Here is an 18,766-nt window from a genome sequence, read left to right on the forward strand (position 1 = left end):
ATTGACCCATATGAATAGCTTTGAAAACATGTTAAATGCAACATTAATTAAATAAAACGTATATACACATAGCCTGTTAGTTTCTTTTTCTCCTGTCAGTGGCAGTGGTTACTTTGGATGACTTTCTGGGGGAAGAGGATGTTGTAAAGTGGTGGAGTTGTGCTTATGGTCAATGCATATTGGCTTGGGGAAGCTACCATTGATGGTCTTGCTAAAGGGGGCTGGGTATGGCAGAGGCTCCTCTACAAGTTGAAGGAATTTAGTACACCATAAAATAAGTTTGTATGAAAAAAACATATGGAAAAAAAGAAATGATACATAAAAATACACACAAAATATCATTAAAAAAACTACACAGAGTCTTCTGTCAATCATTTTCTGTTTTATGATTTCCCACCAGTCTGACTCTCCAGAATGGACAGAAAACAAAGAGTGAGAAATACAACATTAAGGCAAGAACACTCACTGTATACCAGTATATATTGATCCTTGAAGCTCGAAATATAAACACTAAGTCCGTACCATTACAATCAAACCTTACACTCATGTCAACAATGGTATTGATGTAATTTGCCTAATACCTGAAGTGATGGTTAAGATTCTGTTTGTGGTGGTATGGAGTTGGTCTTTATATTTTGAGTTGCATGGTTCAATTTGTAGTGGTATACAGTGGGTGTTTGTACCTTAACGGGCACCACACATGTCTGGGATTGTTTATGGTACTCTTGTTCAGAGGAGATTTATCTAGCATTTCGGTGCTGAACAACCCTTGCGGGTTGGACCAGCCTGATATGCAAATTGAATTTTTCCTTTGTGAAGGGTCCAGTGAGCTAAAACTGAGTTGTAGACCCTCCTGAGTGGGATACAACAAACAGAACAGGTTATCTGAACCATGTTTGTTCTCGGTAGAGGTACTCTCATACATTTTGTAAAACTTGGGGTTTTACCCTACGTTACCAAGGGTAATCCAAACATAGACCCCTTGCTCACTCTACCTGAGTGAGGTCAGCTACACCTCACTAATGAGGCCCCACAAGGCCGAAACATTAGTCTGGTGTTGAGATGTGTCTAGCATTTCAGTGCTGGACTTTCCTTGTGAGCGGGATCAGCCTGAAATACACACTTATATTTCTCCTCTGTGAAGGGTGCAGTCAGCTAAAATGTGGCAGTTGACCAGCCTAAGTGGAATACATCCCATACAACAGGTTATTTAAACCCTATTGTTTCTCGGTAGAGGAGTTTACATACTCCTATAAATTACATTGAAGTTAGGTTTGACTTTAATGTGAGGTTTTAATATGTACAAGAGGCACATGTGAGTTTTACAATTCGTACATGTACACAATTGACATCTCCTGAAAACTGACATCAAAGTCAGTCCTAACTTTCATGTGAGTTTTAAGATGTATATTTGTGTACTTGTACGAAATGTACATATCCTACACATACGTTTACAGATTTAATATAAAATGTGCAGTTGTTCTACGTTTGTATTATGCACCCCCTTTGCATATAAAATCTTAAATTAAAGTGATTTGTAACTGTGATGTAAATTTTCAATACATTGAAGAGACTTAAAGGAGTTTTAGATTGTGTTCATCTACGCAATTTAAATCTCCTACACATCGTTTATATATATGTGAAAACTGGCACTAAATTGAGTCCTAACTTTGATGTGAATTTTCATACGTATAGTAGTATACATTTTGACATGTACATCTTGCACATGCACGTGTACAGTTTGTATAAAATATGCACATTCATTCTGTCCATGTGTCATATATAGATTCATCTTAAAACGTTAATATCTCAAACGTGGTCATAGAGTACAGCAGCTCCACAATTCAGCTCCTCTGGCTCCATCCCTCAACCTGGAAAACATCCAATCTTAAATAATTGTCCATCCAAGGGCTCCTGGGGTCCATCTTGCACTGGTTTCTCATGCAGAGAACCTAAGGTGGAGTCAAACCACATGTACAGTGACCAGTTTGGAATGTGCCAACCGGCTGCTGCAGAACTGCTTTTTTGGTGCTAGGGTGTTGTTCTCATGAATCTCTGGTGTACTGGAAAGTTCTCATCTCATTTGCTTCTTCATCCAGTGACAGCCTCATCATCATCAAGGTTTTTCTGTGGGTGACACTCTACCGAAACTCCTGGAATCGCTCCTTGGGACAATTTTGCAGAAAGTAACTCCTCCCTCACAAAGACTGACCAACATCAGCAAAACTGGTCTCCCTTGGTCTCCTCTCAACTTGCTGGCCTAGATATCAAAGGTGTGTTGCTTACCTGTTACTATGTTTCCTTTTCTAGGGAAGACTCTTTCACTGAACTATGAAAACTGTTCTTGAAACTGTTTTACTTACCTGAAACATTGTCAAATGTTTTGTTGTACAAGGCTAACTTACCTATAGATCTAGCAATTATTATCTGCGCCTTTTCTTATTTGCCTTTCTTTTATAAAAATATAGTGTGTGGACATTCTCTGCCCACTCTATCTCCTGGGAGCTAAACCTGGGCTGGACTGTCACGATTACCACTTGGAGGGCCTGGTGAGCTTGAGGGAATTACTAGAACACTAGTAGCACCTAAGTCAGGAAGATACACCTATAGACCCTGACCACAGGGCATATGAAAATACTCCCATTTGTGCATACAAGCCAATAGTTTTCACTCTTGTATAGGCTTTTGCCATACAATGCCATTTTGCGCCTACACACTTACACGACTTGTTAGCTGTGGCCATTTTATGGGTGGGAAGAACTGTCATGATCCAGGTATTGTAAGGATATACCATGATATTAACATCATATGGAACATAACATGGCAGGTATTGCTATCATGTAGCCGGCACTGGAATCATTTTCCCAGGTACTAAGATCATTCCCAGATACGGCAATAAAATCTCCTCTGTTTCACTTCACTGCCGGGAGACATTGTAATACCACATTGACAGATATTTTATATGCAACAGCCCAGGAGAATACTTGGGCATGTGAAAGCAGTGCCTAGTAAATGCCTATCCAATGACTTTCCATAATCCAATGCTTTCTTTTTTACTGTGGGGCATGTGGTATGTAGCTTTGTCTTCCCCTTTTAGGTATCTTTCCCAAGGACAGTTCTATTTATTTGATAGGGTGTGTCAATTTTCACATTTGGTCTGTTTTGGCATTGTGCAATATTGGAATCTGTAGTAGTTGTTCCTTTGTATAATGTTTATTTGGAATTGCTGTGTTATGGACCCGGGAGGATAGCTCAGAGACAACAGGTTTTTCTTGGAAGCAAGACACTGCAGAGCAACACAGGTTTGAATCCCGTTCCTGCGACTAGAGACTGGTCTCCGGTATTAAGCATGTTATGAAAGATTTATTATTAATTGATGTATGTTTGTGATTGTAGCTTCTCTTACATGCTCAGGTGTTCGATATATTACTGGGTCATAATATTATTTGCTTATGGTAGGACTCAATATGATGTGGTTACCTAACTGAAGGATGGACCTTTGGTTTAATTCTTCACAGAGTGTTGGCACATGTTTATGCCTTCATTCTCAGTACTTCCTCCATATTACTTTATTTGCTTCAGGTAGAGTGTTGATGTCTATGGTTTGCTGGTGGTAGGGGCAGTCTGGCAGGGCATCACATGGCTTTGTTGTCTTTAAGCTTTATTTACTTTATTTTGTCTAGTGTCAGGCAGACACCATGCAGCCATGATGGCTGAAAACCGTTGCCCTATATCAGTTTATATGTGAACTAGTGTGCAAGCATAGTTTACTGCTTTCATGGACTACTGTTTGTTTGCAGCAAGGGCCAGGTACTGCCAGGAGATAAGACAGTAAATTAGGTCCTTAGGACCACATTCACGATTCTGTGAGATCTGCAGAAGTCCCACCAAGAATCGCTGACAGTCACTGGACCAAGGATGGTCTCAGGGGTATCAATGCAAACTCCCAGGCTACACCAGTCCCTCAGCTACCTTCTCTTCTGGGAGCAAAGGCTGTCAGCAGGCTTGGATTTACCCAAACAAACACATCCCCGGTGTTACCGTCTATAAATCATGGCATCCATTAATTCTCTATCTTTTACTATGTTGATGCAGTTTTGGCAGAAAAGCAGAGGTGAGATCTCATCCAGAGCATTAGCCCAATGTTTTCATCAATATTCCACAGGAAAGCTACATTTGTTCAAGATCCAGCTGCCTAAACTATGTTATTTTTGGCATCTACTGATAGTTTGGGCCAGGGTTTATAGGTGAGGAGGGAGAGCGGTGGAGCTCAGAAAAATGATTGCATCATCAGTGCTTCAGTGAACGTTTTGGGAGAGGAAGTCATACTATTTCAAGTTTAATGTGAAAGTCATTCACATTTTTGGAGGTGAAAATACATCTATGCTTCAGAATCTGGGGGTAAATGATGTACATGCTAACAAAAAAATGAAAGTCAAAAGTTTGGTGAGAACAGGTAGAATTCTCCTGCCTTCTTCTTTTCCAGTGTGAGATGAAAAAGTTGGAAAATTTAGCGAACTGATTTGTAAAGTGTATATTTTGCCGATATCGAGTAGAAAGAATTACTCTGGGAGTTGATCAAGGATTATTAAAATACAATCAGCATGCTTAAGAATACTTCTGTGCTGCCACAAATGTGGGTCATAAGTAAAATGCAAACTATGGAAGACTGTGTGACAAAATGACTTCTGCTCTGTGGGAGCACAAGGATAAGTAGTGGGTAAACCACCTACTTAGCCCTCACACTTCTACAAACAAACAGTGATCCCAATCATAAAGGCAAAACAGCCATAGCCAAGAAGTGTACCTCCTTTGCCTATCGCGGTAACGTGGGCCGAGGGAAGGCTATACTCTTAGATGGGGTGTGGAGGTGAAACAGTAGCAACCCAAACAGTGGTAGTACAACAGTTCCAAAATAAATGAATGTCCAAAGAAGGTTGTATACATAAATATACATGCTTTAATGAAACAAATTAATAATAAACGGAACTATTAAAACACTCTTAAAACCCACCCCTGTTAAAGAAGACAGATAGTGTAGAAAAATATGGGTAGGCACTTTGTATACTTTAGCAGAGAGGAAAAAGCCAAGAATTGCAGTAATGTAACTCAAAGGATATGTTCTTTAGGAAGAATTGCAAGAAGGGCCTTAACCAGTCACCAGGGCTCTAGGAATAGACCAAGGGGACAGGGTGGCTCAATAATACCGGATTCCAGTTCTTAGGCGGTTCAACATGGTCGAACCAGGCTTCGGGATGCAATGCATGTGGGTCAAACTAGGTTCGAAGGCGCAGAGTTGAATTGATCCCAGTTGGAAAATGGGGTTGGAGCTGTACTCCATGCGATTAAAAAGTGGTGTTCAACGATGCAGTTCAATGGAACACCAGAAGCGGTTCAACAACAGAGAATGATTTGAAACAATGAGTACCACTGACTCGGCTTGATGCATGTGCAATGCTCCAGCGGTTCGAGTTGATCTACGATGCAAAGTCCTGGTGGTTTGATGATGTGGAAGTTCGAAGTTATCTGCACAGTGAGCTGGTGCTCAAGCTGGACAGGTGATGGGGCTCTGCTGGGACGATTTGGCAATTAACTGGCTTAATGGAGGCAAGCAGTGGTTCAAAGTTCGAAGGTGAGTGCCAAAGCAGCACCGCGGGTCCTAGAGGTTAGAAAGCAGCGTACATGGTTCGAAGTGTTCCGAGCAATGAAAACAGGAGACCTGGCTGCTTTGGCCCTCTAGATCCTGTGAGTCACATGGCAGGGTGCTTTAGGGCAAGGGCGGGTCCTTTACAATCTCTTCTCTCCCATTATAGGGTGTTTTGCTGGCACAGTGGTAGGCCTTGGTCCTCAGCAAAGTCGCCCTCAATGTGATAGGCAGGGGGCAGAGCTTTCCTCTGCCTTGGAACACCCGTCTTCACCTCTGGCAGAGGGCTTTGGAAAGGACTGCTCTCCCAACAGGGTCCAGATGAATTCTCCCTGATGGGCTTGAGAGTCCAAAGTGAAACAAAAAAGGAGTGGGAGACCCCCTATTTTACAGGTAAAATTCCACAAGGAATTGGATTAAAGCAAGCCTGCTTCAAGGGTCTAGTCGCTGTCCTTGAGATAAGTGGTGCTAACCTCCTGATGTCATACCGAGAGTGCCTTGTTCTTCAGGAAGTGGAGGGGAAAGTAACGAGTGAAAAACCCACAAAAAAGTAAGAAGGTGGAACCCTGTCTCAAGCCCACTTGTGCGCTCTGACTGTCCTAACGCTGTTCCTCTCTCAGCCTGAAGCTTCAAATTCTGTCTGCTGTGCCACTCCCTAGTGTCAGCAAGTATTTTTATGGAATTGCATCGTAATCATCATATGTTTATTTCAGAATACAAAATTCCACAAAACAGGTTCATTTTTACAATAAAGATTTATAGATTAAAATGGAAGAATAGTTGAACACTGCAAAAAAGAGACAATCATCAGATCATCACAAATCATTATAAATAAATATTTATATGTGCCTTCAGGCTCAGATGGAGCTTTGTTATTGACGCCTCTATGTAACCAGGTTGTCTGTGTGAGAGGGCCCTCTATGCACACTAGCCAAGTAGCCATAGTAGGTCTTCTAAGCATCATGAACAAGCTATGATAATGCATCTTCTAAGTGTGCAAAACCATTTGTCCTAATGTCGTCTAGGTGCGATATTGAGGCTACTCGCTTGCTTTTAATTGCAATTCACTGGCAATCCTCATACATATAATCGCAGTAGATGGGCTAAAATCAAGGGTCTTCTAGGTGTAATGACAGAAGTGCAGAGGACATACTATCCTAATACCAGGTTCCAGGTAAGGGAAGGATGTCTTTAAGGCATAGAATGTGTGTGAGCTTAGGCCGAGATAAGCAGTTAGGCAGGCTCTCTGTGCTACAATAAACCTCCTAAAAGGTCAGACATGTGAAAGGGTGCTGAGGAGGCCGGGAGTGTGTGCGATAGCAGTGGGTTCGTTTATACGTCTATTTTACTTGTGGACCTATGGGTAGTTTATAGACTGGAGGTGGATGAAGTGCACTGTGTATTCAGAGGTATGCAGGTGTCCCTAGGCCGGGCCGCTGCGATGATGTCCGGCTTCCGCCTAGTGGAGTGTGACCATGTTCCTGAATGGAGCATTGCACATGGCTCATAGACAAGTCCGTAGTATGTGAATGATAGATGTGAGTTGTCTGCGGTTGCGGTTTGCGAAGGCGGCTGCCACGACCTCGGCCGGCGCCACCTGGTGGTGTCAGATCATGTTCATGTTTTGCTATGGTGTTGCTAGGGGGATGGAGATTACCGGACTGATCTGTGTTATACTTCCCCTTGCAGAGGGACAGGTTTCCACTACATTTGTCAGAGTGCTGAAATATACCACATAATAACAAAGAAACAACAAAATGTGTTAATGGCAAGTATAGGTATGTATTTCAATAGCTATTAACAGACTTACCTTTGAATGTAACCAAATTCATGTGCTAATACAATACATGCACAGATGTGCCTGTCACTGTACTTACTAGAATAACAATTCCATGGTGTAAAGGCCCGATAGCTTGTACAGACTCCCTGTTGTCATCATTGCGATACTCCCATTCAATTCCCATGTCAATGAACATTTTGGAATCTGGAACATAGTTGTCTTCATTCAAAATAAATTTCCCAGTAACTTGGTTCCTAATTGCTATAAAAAAAACAAAAAGACAATACATTAGAGTAATCTTGAAAAGAATACAGTGTGCATATTGGGTTTCTCACTTAAGGTGAATTTGTATACACGACCTGCTTTTATGGTGTACATCTTTTGCTCTGTGGAAGATCATGAGCTGGCAGATAGTTGAAAATACACCTGTCCCTATAAAAGCAGTGCTCCCTTCACTGTGCAAAATGTCTGTTCCCTTGGAAATGCTTGTTGTCGCTGTCACGCCAATAAGGTCAATCAATATGTTGCATTTCATAGGCTGCCATAACTTTTATTGGGCTCACAAAAGAATGATTTACTTGATTTTTATTATAAAATAATCATTTAATTTTCTCTTGGCTTGAACTCTGTCCGATGTCTGCCATTTTCTTTTAGAGGATGTGTTCATTCATTATTTCTGTGAGTGACCGCCCACTACCCTTGACCTTGTGAATACTGGAATATGCTGGAATATGTACTTTTTGAGATGTCTGAAGACAATAGGGTTTGCTGGTGCCTGAATTCAAATGAGTGATTTTTCCACCGTTCAAGGCTCTACAACCTGAGCTCGCCAGTTGTTCTGGACCACAATTCCCATGATCCTTCATCATTGACTATGCAGCCTGGGCTGATGGAAGTTGTAGACCAAAACATGTGGAGAGACAAAGGGGGTTGTGCAGAGAAGATCTTCACACCCCGTCTGCTCATGGCAGGTCATGCTTTACTCCTCAAATAACCCGTGAGTAAGAAAAAAACATATTAATAAACATACTCAAACCTATCGCGAAGAGGTTTTGATGTTAAATAAATGAAATTGAATGAAAAAAAGGGAGAGAATATGATACAAGGGATGGTCCACATTTTTGGGGAAATTGGTTGGACTTGTTGGCAAAGAAAAGTGGTCAATTACCTGAAGAAAATGAAACTATTTTGTTTTTTTATTCATTTGTTCTTACATGCCCTGCATAAAGCAGAATGCAAATAATGTGCCTGCACACTCTCACCCATTGCATAGGGAACTGTCCATGTACATTTCTACAGGGTATCCATTTAAATGGACTGGTCCTCACATTCAATAATTCAGAAAGGATTGACCCCCAACAAGCCGCCTCCCTTCCACGTAAGTCGGTGCTGTCGGAACACTACAGATGACAGTCTTTAAAGGCCCGTCAGCTGAAATCAATCCCTATAACTACTACACCTACACGTCATGGTACACTCCCCCACCAGCACAGCCTTTCCCCCATGCAGGAAAAAGTGAATTGTTCATGTACCTGTAACCATGTGACTGACATCAGCATGGCAGTTCCGAACTTTTCCGCCTGCCTAAGCCATCCACAACACCAAGTACAATAGCCTCACTCACCCGATAGCACCTCAGCTGCCAAATCTTCCTCCCCACTAGCAATCAGCCTTCCCCTGTACCACCAGTTTAGCCAACAACACCTCTTCTCCTCCCCAAGGACTTCCTCTATCAACACTGCTGCTCTCAGCGTCTATGCCATCTCCACCAGTATCGGACACCACCTAAACTCTGCCAGCACCTCCAGCACAGCCCCAATCGCCTGCTCCACCACGGGTCCTCTACCACATCCTGCTTGCCCTCCAACCCCACTCAAACTGAATCACAAAAAGCACATGGCCTGCCTTACTCCACCAGCAACTCTGCACCACCCACATCCTCTTGCAGCATGTTCACCTCCACACCTCTGTCAAACAAGCTATCTGCCTCATTGCCCACAAACTGGTTTAACCACACCACAAACAGCACAGTCCCCCTACATCCCGATCTGCTTTTTTATTTACAGGAGTGGGAGATCTTTTTCTCTGTATATCTCACAAGAACCTTCCCTGTCAAACACTCAAAAACAAAAATAAAATCTGAACTTAACTAAGAAAAATAAGTGATATAGTAAAGAAATGAATGAGAGTAAATTACAGTGGGGGAAGAAAGAACTTAAGTGATACACTAATGGTAAGTTTAAAGGTAAGGCGATGGGATAAGCTAAGGGTAAGAAAAGGATGAACATATCATTGCACCCACACCAACAAAACACGTAAAAAAAACAAGAAAACCACACAAATAATGAATTGTCACATGGTATGATATGATATGGCATTTATAACGTGCCTATACACAAGTGTTTCAAGTGTGTGTGTGTGTGTGTGCATGTCTACCCTCAGTGGCGTAACACAAAATGTGGGGCGCCCGTCTGCGAGCCATTCTGAGGGCTCCTCCCAACTCAGCAACAAATGATGGGTCACGCCACACTCTGGGCCGGCCCACAGATTATAACTCTTGCGCAATACGCACAAATGTGCTTTTGAAGGGGTATTCCACACACTGCACTAGGATAAAGATATAAATATGTGTTTTAATGCAATATACAGCACACTTTCTGAGAAAATCTGACTAAAAAGACAGAGTGTTTGCAATGGTTTTGTAGGGTAACACCAATCCAATACATCCAAGTCACCAACAGTGCACAGGAACATTAATGCTTTGCTATTAAAAATGCCATGCCACATTGAAAACAGGTCCCACAGGCTGCACAATGTAGACAAGTGTAGACACGTAATAACATTACAGTAAAGCATGCCAGGCCACATTTAGACATATCTAGACTGGTTGCACCAAAATGCCAGTCAAAGCAATAACACTCATCAAGAAGAAAACACACATTCAAGCCTGCGTCTCTGTGGCCTCTAACCACACAGCCAAACTCTTTAAAATCTGCATGTAAATGGTCACTCCTGTTGCGGTCTTTACTTCTCCTGCTCCCCGCAGGCCCTCTGTATGGCTCTGCTCTCTCACTTATCTGCTAAAACTCAGGACATCCATTCCTCCTCTCCTCTTCCTCTTCCTCTTCCACTCTTGGCCCCCCATTGGCCAGCTCTACTTCTCTTCCTCCTTTCTCCTCTTTCTCTTTGACAATACCTGATGAGGTTTCTAGACAAGCCCGATCTTTCAAAGTGTTGTCCAAACAGGTGCTTCCCTGCTCCTCTAGAACCATCAAGGACCATATTGACACCCTCGCTCCAGCCTTGGCTGATTTCTGTAATCACTCTTTCACCACTGGAATGTTCCCGTATCCCCTTAAGCACTTTCTTGTGCACCCACAACTCAAGAAGCCGTCTGCCTTTCCTGTGTGCCTGGAAACTATCGCCCAACATCCATCACCCCTTTCCGGCGCAAACTGTCGAAATAAAACTGCCCATCTTCCAGCTTACTCGCCACGCTGAATCTGTTGGTTGTATCCATGACCATCAGTCTGGCTTTAGAGCTGCCAGAGGCATGGAAACTGTTCTCCTGAACACCTGTGAAGATCTGCTCTCTAACCTTGATTTCAGCATTGCTTCTGTCCTCATCCTTGATATTTCCTCTGCTTTCGACACGGTCAAAGACGCCATCCAGATTAATCGACTCCATGAGAACCTCGGCATCACCGATCAAGCCCTTGAGTGGCTGACCTCCTTCCTCTTCGACTGCCCCTCCCATGTGCACCTTGGTCTCTTTCTCTCTGCCACATCTCTCTATACCTGTGGCGTTCCCCAGGGCTCTATCCTCTCACCCTGGTTTTCAACCTCTTCTTGGTCGGGTTTGGCCCACCTGATCTCTACCTTCTCCTCTTATGCAGATGACACTCAGCTTTCCTTCATGCTCCCCTTAGACTCCTCTCCTCTCTCTCTCATTCCTGACTGTCCGCGATTCAGGATTGGTGTGCATCCACCGATCTCTCCCTTAATGCCAGTAAGATGGAGATCCTTCTCATTGGGAACCCTGCCCCTGCTTTCCCTCTCGCACTCTCTCCGCCCACCTTGGGAACTCTTCTTTCGCCTTCCTGCGAGGCAAAAAAGTTGGTTGTCATCTTTGACTTCACTCTCTCTTCTCTCCTCACATCTCAGACATTGCCAAGAAGTCCCATTACCAGCTGCTCCTCCTCAAAGGGACTCTTCCCTTTCTCACTTTCCCCCAGAAGCCCTGGTTCTCTCTAGGGTGGACTACTGCAACAGCCTCTTTCCCAACCTGCCTTCCTCTACTCTCTGCCCTCTGCAACTAATCCAGAACAGGACTGCGAGACTTATCCTTGCCCTCAAGCCCAGGGATCATATCTCTCCAGCCCTGAAATCTCTCCAAGGGCTCCCGGTTGCTGCAAGGATCAAGTTCAAGACCCTTTGCATTGTCCACAAAGCTTTCTGGGCCCGGGCCCACACTACATCTATCACTCTCTTCCAAAATACCTTCCTTCTCAAGCCCTTCGCTCAGCTACCTCCAACTCTCTAAGGGTTAGACACTTCCCCAGGCAGAGAGTGGGGGGTTTGAGGGGGGTACATATCTCTCCTATGCAGGAGCCTCCCTCTGGAAAGGCCTCCCTGCCCCTCTCAAACTTGAGCCGGACCACCAAAAGATCCGGAAGCAGCTCAAAACTTTCCTCTTCTCCTCTGCTTTCTCTCTCTCCCTCCCTTCCTGGCCTACCTGACCTAACTGTCTGCTGTACCGACTCGTTGCTGGGCTATCCTCAGAGTCTCACTATGTCCAGACTCTTTCTTGATCAGTCACCCCTGCACTGCCTCTGGGCCTACCACAGTTAGGGGCTGTAACTGTAACCCTACAGTCCCTTGCTCTCCTTGCACTACCCAGAGCTGCACTGTCCTGGCTGCACTTACTCACAGAATTGCTGCCCTGTTTTTCCCTCACCTCTCCCTTGCACTTCCCCCCTCCCTTTCCCCTTGCACTTCTCGTTCCCACACCTGCACGATCTGAATGACACAAGGCCTAGTAAGATTGTTTGTCTTGTCCTCCCTCTATCTTCCCTGCCGTGTCTTGTCGCGCCTAGAAACACTTGTGTACAGGCGCGTTATAAATGACTTATATCATTTTATCACAGATTCCAAGGAAAATATACAATGCCACAGTAACAAACGACTAGTCTGGCAGCACTGAAATGCCAGCCTAGCCAGGTAATTACACTTAGCAGGACTGCTTTTTCATAAATGTCCAGTTATAAAAATAGTCACACCAAACTGAGGAATGACTAGACTGGCTGCACCAAAATGTCTCTCTAGCCACTAATACCACATATCATGCCTGCTTAGACTGGACATGGACAACCATTATGATTTGTTACACAATCCCGTCCCCCCCCCCACACAAATATCCCCTCTCCCTCCCACCCCTACCCCAACCTCCAAAATCAGATCCTTGGCCCATAATTACCTCCATGTCCCTCTTCCTTGTCCCATAGCTTACATATGAGGGTCCTTCACTCATAGGTAAGTACTGGGACGAGGAAGAGTGAGACTAGGAGTAATGAAGATTGCAGGTAGCTAAGTCAGGCATTACCTCCATGTACCTCTACCTCATCACAGTACTTGTGTATGAGCAGAGTGCCTCATGCACAAGTAGTGGGACGAGGAAGAATAGGGCTAGGAGTAATGCAAATTACCAATAACTAATCAAGGCATTAAACACAAGTAGTGGTGCAACACCATTGAGTTGACTGGGATTCAGCACTCCTCCACCCCCGAAAAGTTGGACTATGTTGACTCAACCTGGCGGACCTTCAGAGCAGTTGCGGAACAGAACAGGACAAAGATGTTAAACAGCACCTGGGTTTTGCTGTTAACAACAGCCCAGCAATTACTAACATAAAGCATTTCAATGTTAGTACCTGTATTCAAATGGCAAATGTTTTAGCCAATTGAAATCGTGATGTGGATTTAGTACTTGCATGCCAGGGGAAGGATTGGAAGGGTAGAGAGGGAACAGGAGACCACTCATTTCTCGCAGCAGTCCATAAGTGGGAGCTTTAAACCTTAAAGGAGAGAGTTAACTGCTTGTAACATTGAAGCTGCACTAGAATAGTCTAATTAAAATGCGTAAAGAAATTGGATGCCCCACACAAATAGGTTTGCCCCTCCCCCACCGCAGTTAGCGCCTCTCCCAACATTTGAAGGGTTAGCCCCTCGAAATGTAGGTTTCGTTGCATCCCTGAACACAAGCACACACACCATTCACCATATACATCCATGCACACCCAGCCATCCATACATTTAAGTGTGCACTCTTTCACCATACAGGCACACCCAGGCAGCCACCCATACAATTAAGTATTCACCCTTTCACAATACACTCACAGAGACAGCACCTATACATTTAAATGTGCACCCTTTCACCATGCAGGCACACCCAGGCAGCCATTTGTACATTTAAGTGTGCACCCTTTCACCATACAGGCACACACACCTAGGCACCCACCCATACATTTAAGTGTGCACTCTTTCACCGTACACTCACACAGGCAGTCACCTATAATTTAAGTGTGCACCCTTTCACCATACACTCACACACACACCTGTCATGGGATTAAGGAGAGTCATATTACTTCAAAAAGAAATTGTTTCTTTTTGAAGTCACGTTGACTTCACAAACAAATGTTTTTTTTAAGGACTGAACAATAACGGAAATAATTTCTTTATGAATGCATAGTGACTTCAAAAAGAAACTGGGGTCATTATCACCCTGGCGGTAGCCGTGCCGGTAAATACCGGCATGGCTGCTGCTGGAGTCATGAATTTTCTGGTGCCGGGAACGGGCAATTACTGGTGCATTACAGCCCTGGCGGACCTGGTAATTGCCCATTCCCGGGCACCGGAAAATATGACTTCCTATTCACATTTGAGTCCCATTGAACTCAATGGGAATGGGGCGGTGGATGCTCCGGCACCATTCATGAATGGTGCTAGTGCATCCGTCGAGATCTGCGCACCGGTGACGTTCTGCCCGCCAGGTCAGACCTGGTGGGCCAAAAGGCACCCACTCGCAGAACTCGTAGTTTGCAGGTCCGGAAACAACAGTACCGGCAAGTTTACCAGTACTGTTTTTTTGCCGGACCGGCAAAATCATAATGAGGCCCACCGTTTCTTTTTGAACTCATAGTGCTTCCCCGCCCCATGACATGGAGGCCTACACTGTAGGGTGTTCCGTTGCATGGGTTGGGGGGATCCCTAGGACTTTAAAAAGAAAGTTTCTTTTTGTAGTAACTTTCTACCTTCATAAAGACATTTCTGTTACAGAAATAATTTCTTTATGAATGCAAAGTGAAATCAAAAAGATTTTTATTTTTTTTATTTTTCCTTTTTTTTTCTCCAAGTGGGGCCCCCTCCCAGGACATGTTCTGGTGGGGCCCCCCGCTCCACAGGGGCGGCGGGGGCCCAAGTTACGCCAGTGTCTACGCTTCTCTCTTTATCTTGTTCTTTCACTGTCTCGCACCACCCTTTCCTGATTTGTGTACTCTTTTTGTTCCTCCGTTCTGTAGTCTCCGAAACCCACAAAGGGCATTCATTGATCTACACCTTTTGCAGAGCCTTAAACCTCTCTCTAAAACACCTTGAAACGCCAAGCATTCACAAGAATCCGACTCCAGGTCAAGATTCCAGCAGGTGTTTAAAAAGCACAATGTGTGTGCTGGGCACCGGAGCCTATATGAAATCCCATGCGGAATTTGGAATGGAAAGAAGGATTGACTGTGAGTTCCACTTGGCATTCATTCCATTCTCACTGCTCAGTTGATTGGGAAAAAACGGTTGTCCAGCATCGCATACCCGGTCACAAAATCTCACATGCAGGTCTGCCTCCAAATGCCTCATCAGCACCCCAGCTGAGTGTTTGAACCATTACTGGTAAGGCAGCCTGATTGGCTTGCCACATCCTTGGAAAGGGCCAATACTCAGAAGGAAATATTCCCTTTTTTGAAAATTTGACAACTTATAAAATACAAACCTTACACCGATATATACATTTTGTGCATTATTGAATAATCTGTTTTACTTATATACATATCCATACCTATTAGTTACAACCTCTGACTGATATCAGTATATTGGTGTGCAGGAGGCGCAATGGTTTCCTTACTTAGAACCTTCTTCTTCTCTTCATTTATTACTCAGCCTTGTGCCAGGGCTGCTCCTTTCCCCCTGCCCCCCGCACTCCAAATCTAACTACATATCTTTACTCTGCAACTACTTCCGACAATCACAAATCTCTTGAAAAGGTGTGCCGACACAGGGACGCTTATAGCCAATCGCAGTGGTACTCATTGAGTGCTCTTCACGATGTGCTTCTGTGCCATCATTAATGCACTACCCTGCATGACTCCCCCTCTTCTTCTGCCCACCCCAGCTCCTAACCAACCTTTTATCCACTCACAAAATGCAATCTACCCGCTATGATCTTATCTAGCCCCAATCATCCCCAGAGGAGTGACCCTTCCTCTCCCCATCTAACACCTGCACTATCTTAGTCTTGGCCCTTGCAAACGCCTGGCCAGTATGTACAAATAACTCTTTCCTAACTGACTACTTTGATTCCTAGCATTCCCTTTTCTAAATTAGGGGAACCACTGAGACATTGATGACAGCCCGAGGCATTGGCACACGCATAGCTCTCCTTAGGAAATTCACCATGGTCTCTCACTGTCCTCCACTGGTGAAGAAAGGAAGTGTGGTAGGTCTTATGAGAAACAGGATCTGCCAATCTGGCCCTCTTTTCCATCGGACTTCCTCCCCCTTCCTTTGAACACAGTGGCCTTGTAAGACCCAGACCAAAGAAGAAGAACACTGATTCAAACCCATTGTTTCAAAGACATGAAAACTGCGGCATGAATTCAAAGGAAACTCGCTGTAAAGGACAACCGTTTAAGGTTGCGCTCCATCGAGATTACAGAAAGATACTGTAATTCCTCACACAGTTTTTTTCAAAAACATGAAGCTGGAAGTCCAGCAAATACTATCATTTCTGTGACCATGAAAAACATAAAATATTTTTAAAAATTTCTAAATTGCATTCAATGCCATTATTTGCAACACATTTTAGTACCGAAATAAAAGGAATGTCAGTTTAAATTTTTTATTTTCACTTGTCAAGAGCAAGTCACAAGAGACTCATCAAATGGTACATAACATTAAAATCTGAACAATTAATTCAGGTTAACAAATAAGCAATCAGAATTAACAAGTCAACAAGATTTCATCAAAATTAAACATTAAAAAAGGAAGAAAAGAAGAGAAGAGAGAATACAATATATATATATATATATATATATATATTATATTAAGCACAAAGTGAATAACATTGGTTACATAGTTAAAACATTAACCATATGTTTCAAGAAATGATCCCCAAATGTCTGTGAATTTGTCAGTGCTTCCAGACTGCTTGGAAATTCCCCTCTCATATGTGAATTTGGTTAATAATTAATCGACCCAGTAATCAATAAAAAAGGAGGCCGCTGACTTCCATGCCCTTAGGATCATTCTTTTTGCCACCATACAAGCTCGGAGTAGCCACACTTTTTTGTAAAATGGCACGGCCCCCAATGGATATACATCTCACAGAATCATAATAGATGCCTTAATTGCAATAGTGCAGCTTAAAACCAGGCTTAGTATTTCACACACTCCTTTCCAAAAGTCTCTTGTTTTTGGGCAGGCCCAAAGTAAATAACTTAAGGAGCCCCTCTCTAGTTTGCATTTCCAGCATTGGTCACTGTCAATAGGTTGTCTTTTGAACATACGTTCCTGACTCCAATAGGTCCTGAAGAGGAGTTTAGTCTGTGACGCCCATAGTCCCCAATCGAGGCTGCTGCAGCACCTCTGCCAGAAATCCTGATTGATTCTTTCACCTAGCTCATTAGCCCAGACATTGGCCAGTTCAGGGTTTCCTTACCGACTGGATAACAGTATGCCATATATTGTAGCAGCTGGATGCAGCGCACGTCTGCAGAGCTACAGGGCCGTCCATGCTGTATTCGGAGACATCATTTGCTCAGGATTTATTTTGGCAGCAATGAATCCCCTAAGTTGTCTGCACTCTGCGTAGGTGCAATTGTTCAAGTCAAAATCATTACACAGATTTGCGAAAAGGGACCCCATTTCCACCCATAATCAGATCTCTGATATGTCTGACTCCTCCCAGGAACCAGGATGGCCAGAAAAGTACTTTTCCATTGCTGGTCAATGCTGGATTTAGCCAGATCAATGCGTCCAAGAACAGGTACGGATCGCTTCCAATCCGGCATGACATGTGGCACAAGCAATCACGCACGAACGCTGTCAGGGGGTTGTCAAATCGAGATGGTCTAGTCACTGTTGTCAACAAGGCTTTAGGCATTGGATGTGAGACACCATGCTCATTACTTACAGTTCGACATAAATGTTTAACGGAAAATGCAAGATGGTAATCGAAGAAGTTCGGCAGGTTCATACCACCTTGTCTAAGTGGCAGCTGCATTTTCCATAGAGCTAACCTCGACGGTTTGCTATCCCACAGGATCTTTTGTATAGCACTATCCAGTTCTTACAAAATCTGTCTTGGCGTCTTAAGAGGGAGCATTCAGAGAATATAGTTTATTCTTGACGTTATGTTCATTTTAATGCAGTTTATTTTGCCCCACAGCGACAGTTTCAAGAGTGCCCTCCTGTCCATGTCATATTTAAGATTGGGTATTATACAATCAAAGTTCATCCTTGGCAGTCTCTCAATCTTGTAGCTGATCCAGATTCCAAGGTATTTCATTTCTCCAGGGCACCATGTAAAGTGAAATTGGCTACATGTGTGCGTCGTGCATGAGTTGTTAATGGGTAGAATCTCAGATTTGGTGCAGTTCACCTTGTAACCCGACACTACAGAAAAGCACTGGATATCTTCCATTAAATGCGGGATACCATTGCCAGGGTCACTAAGAAACACCAGCAAGTTATCTGCATAGGACCAAATTTTGTTCGCGTCTACACCTTTTCCAATTGCACGGATATCCTCATCTAACCACAGCATCACAGCCAATGGTTCCATAGCTAGGATAAACAGTTGAGGGGATAGCAGACATCCTTGTCTAGTCCCCCTGTTTAGGCTGAAGGGATCAGAGATCAGTCAATTTGTAAGTGCACAGGTATTAGGGTCAGTATATAAAAGCCTCACCCATTGCCTGAGGTTCTCCCCGAATCCCATTTTCTTTAAGCACTCGAATAGGTATGGCCATTCGACCCTATTAAAGGCCTTCTCTGCATCGAAAGAGACCACTGCA

The 18,766-nt window shown here is 43.7% G+C and overlaps 1 protein-coding gene across 2 annotated transcripts in view; it reads right to left on the bottom strand.

Moving 5' to 3' along the window:
* ADAMTS2 (ADAM metallopeptidase with thrombospondin type 1 motif 2) overlaps positions 1 to 18,766 on the bottom strand; it is a 2,237,498-nt gene that overhangs the window by 403,758 nt on the left and 1,814,974 nt on the right. For both annotated transcript variants that reach the window (XM_069652661.1, XM_069652662.1), the window contains one exon: positions 7,522 to 7,685. In XM_069652661.1, the coding sequence (XP_069508762.1) occupies positions 7,522 to 7,685 (164 nt within the window). The remainder of the gene's footprint in view (positions 1 to 7,521; positions 7,686 to 18,766) is intronic.

This window comes from Ambystoma mexicanum, chromosome 3p (assembly GCF_040938575.1).
Source record: "Ambystoma mexicanum isolate Mex_15411 chromosome 3p, UKY_AmexF1_1, whole genome shotgun sequence".
NCBI lineage: Eukaryota > Metazoa > Chordata > Amphibia > Caudata > Ambystomatidae > Ambystoma > Ambystoma mexicanum.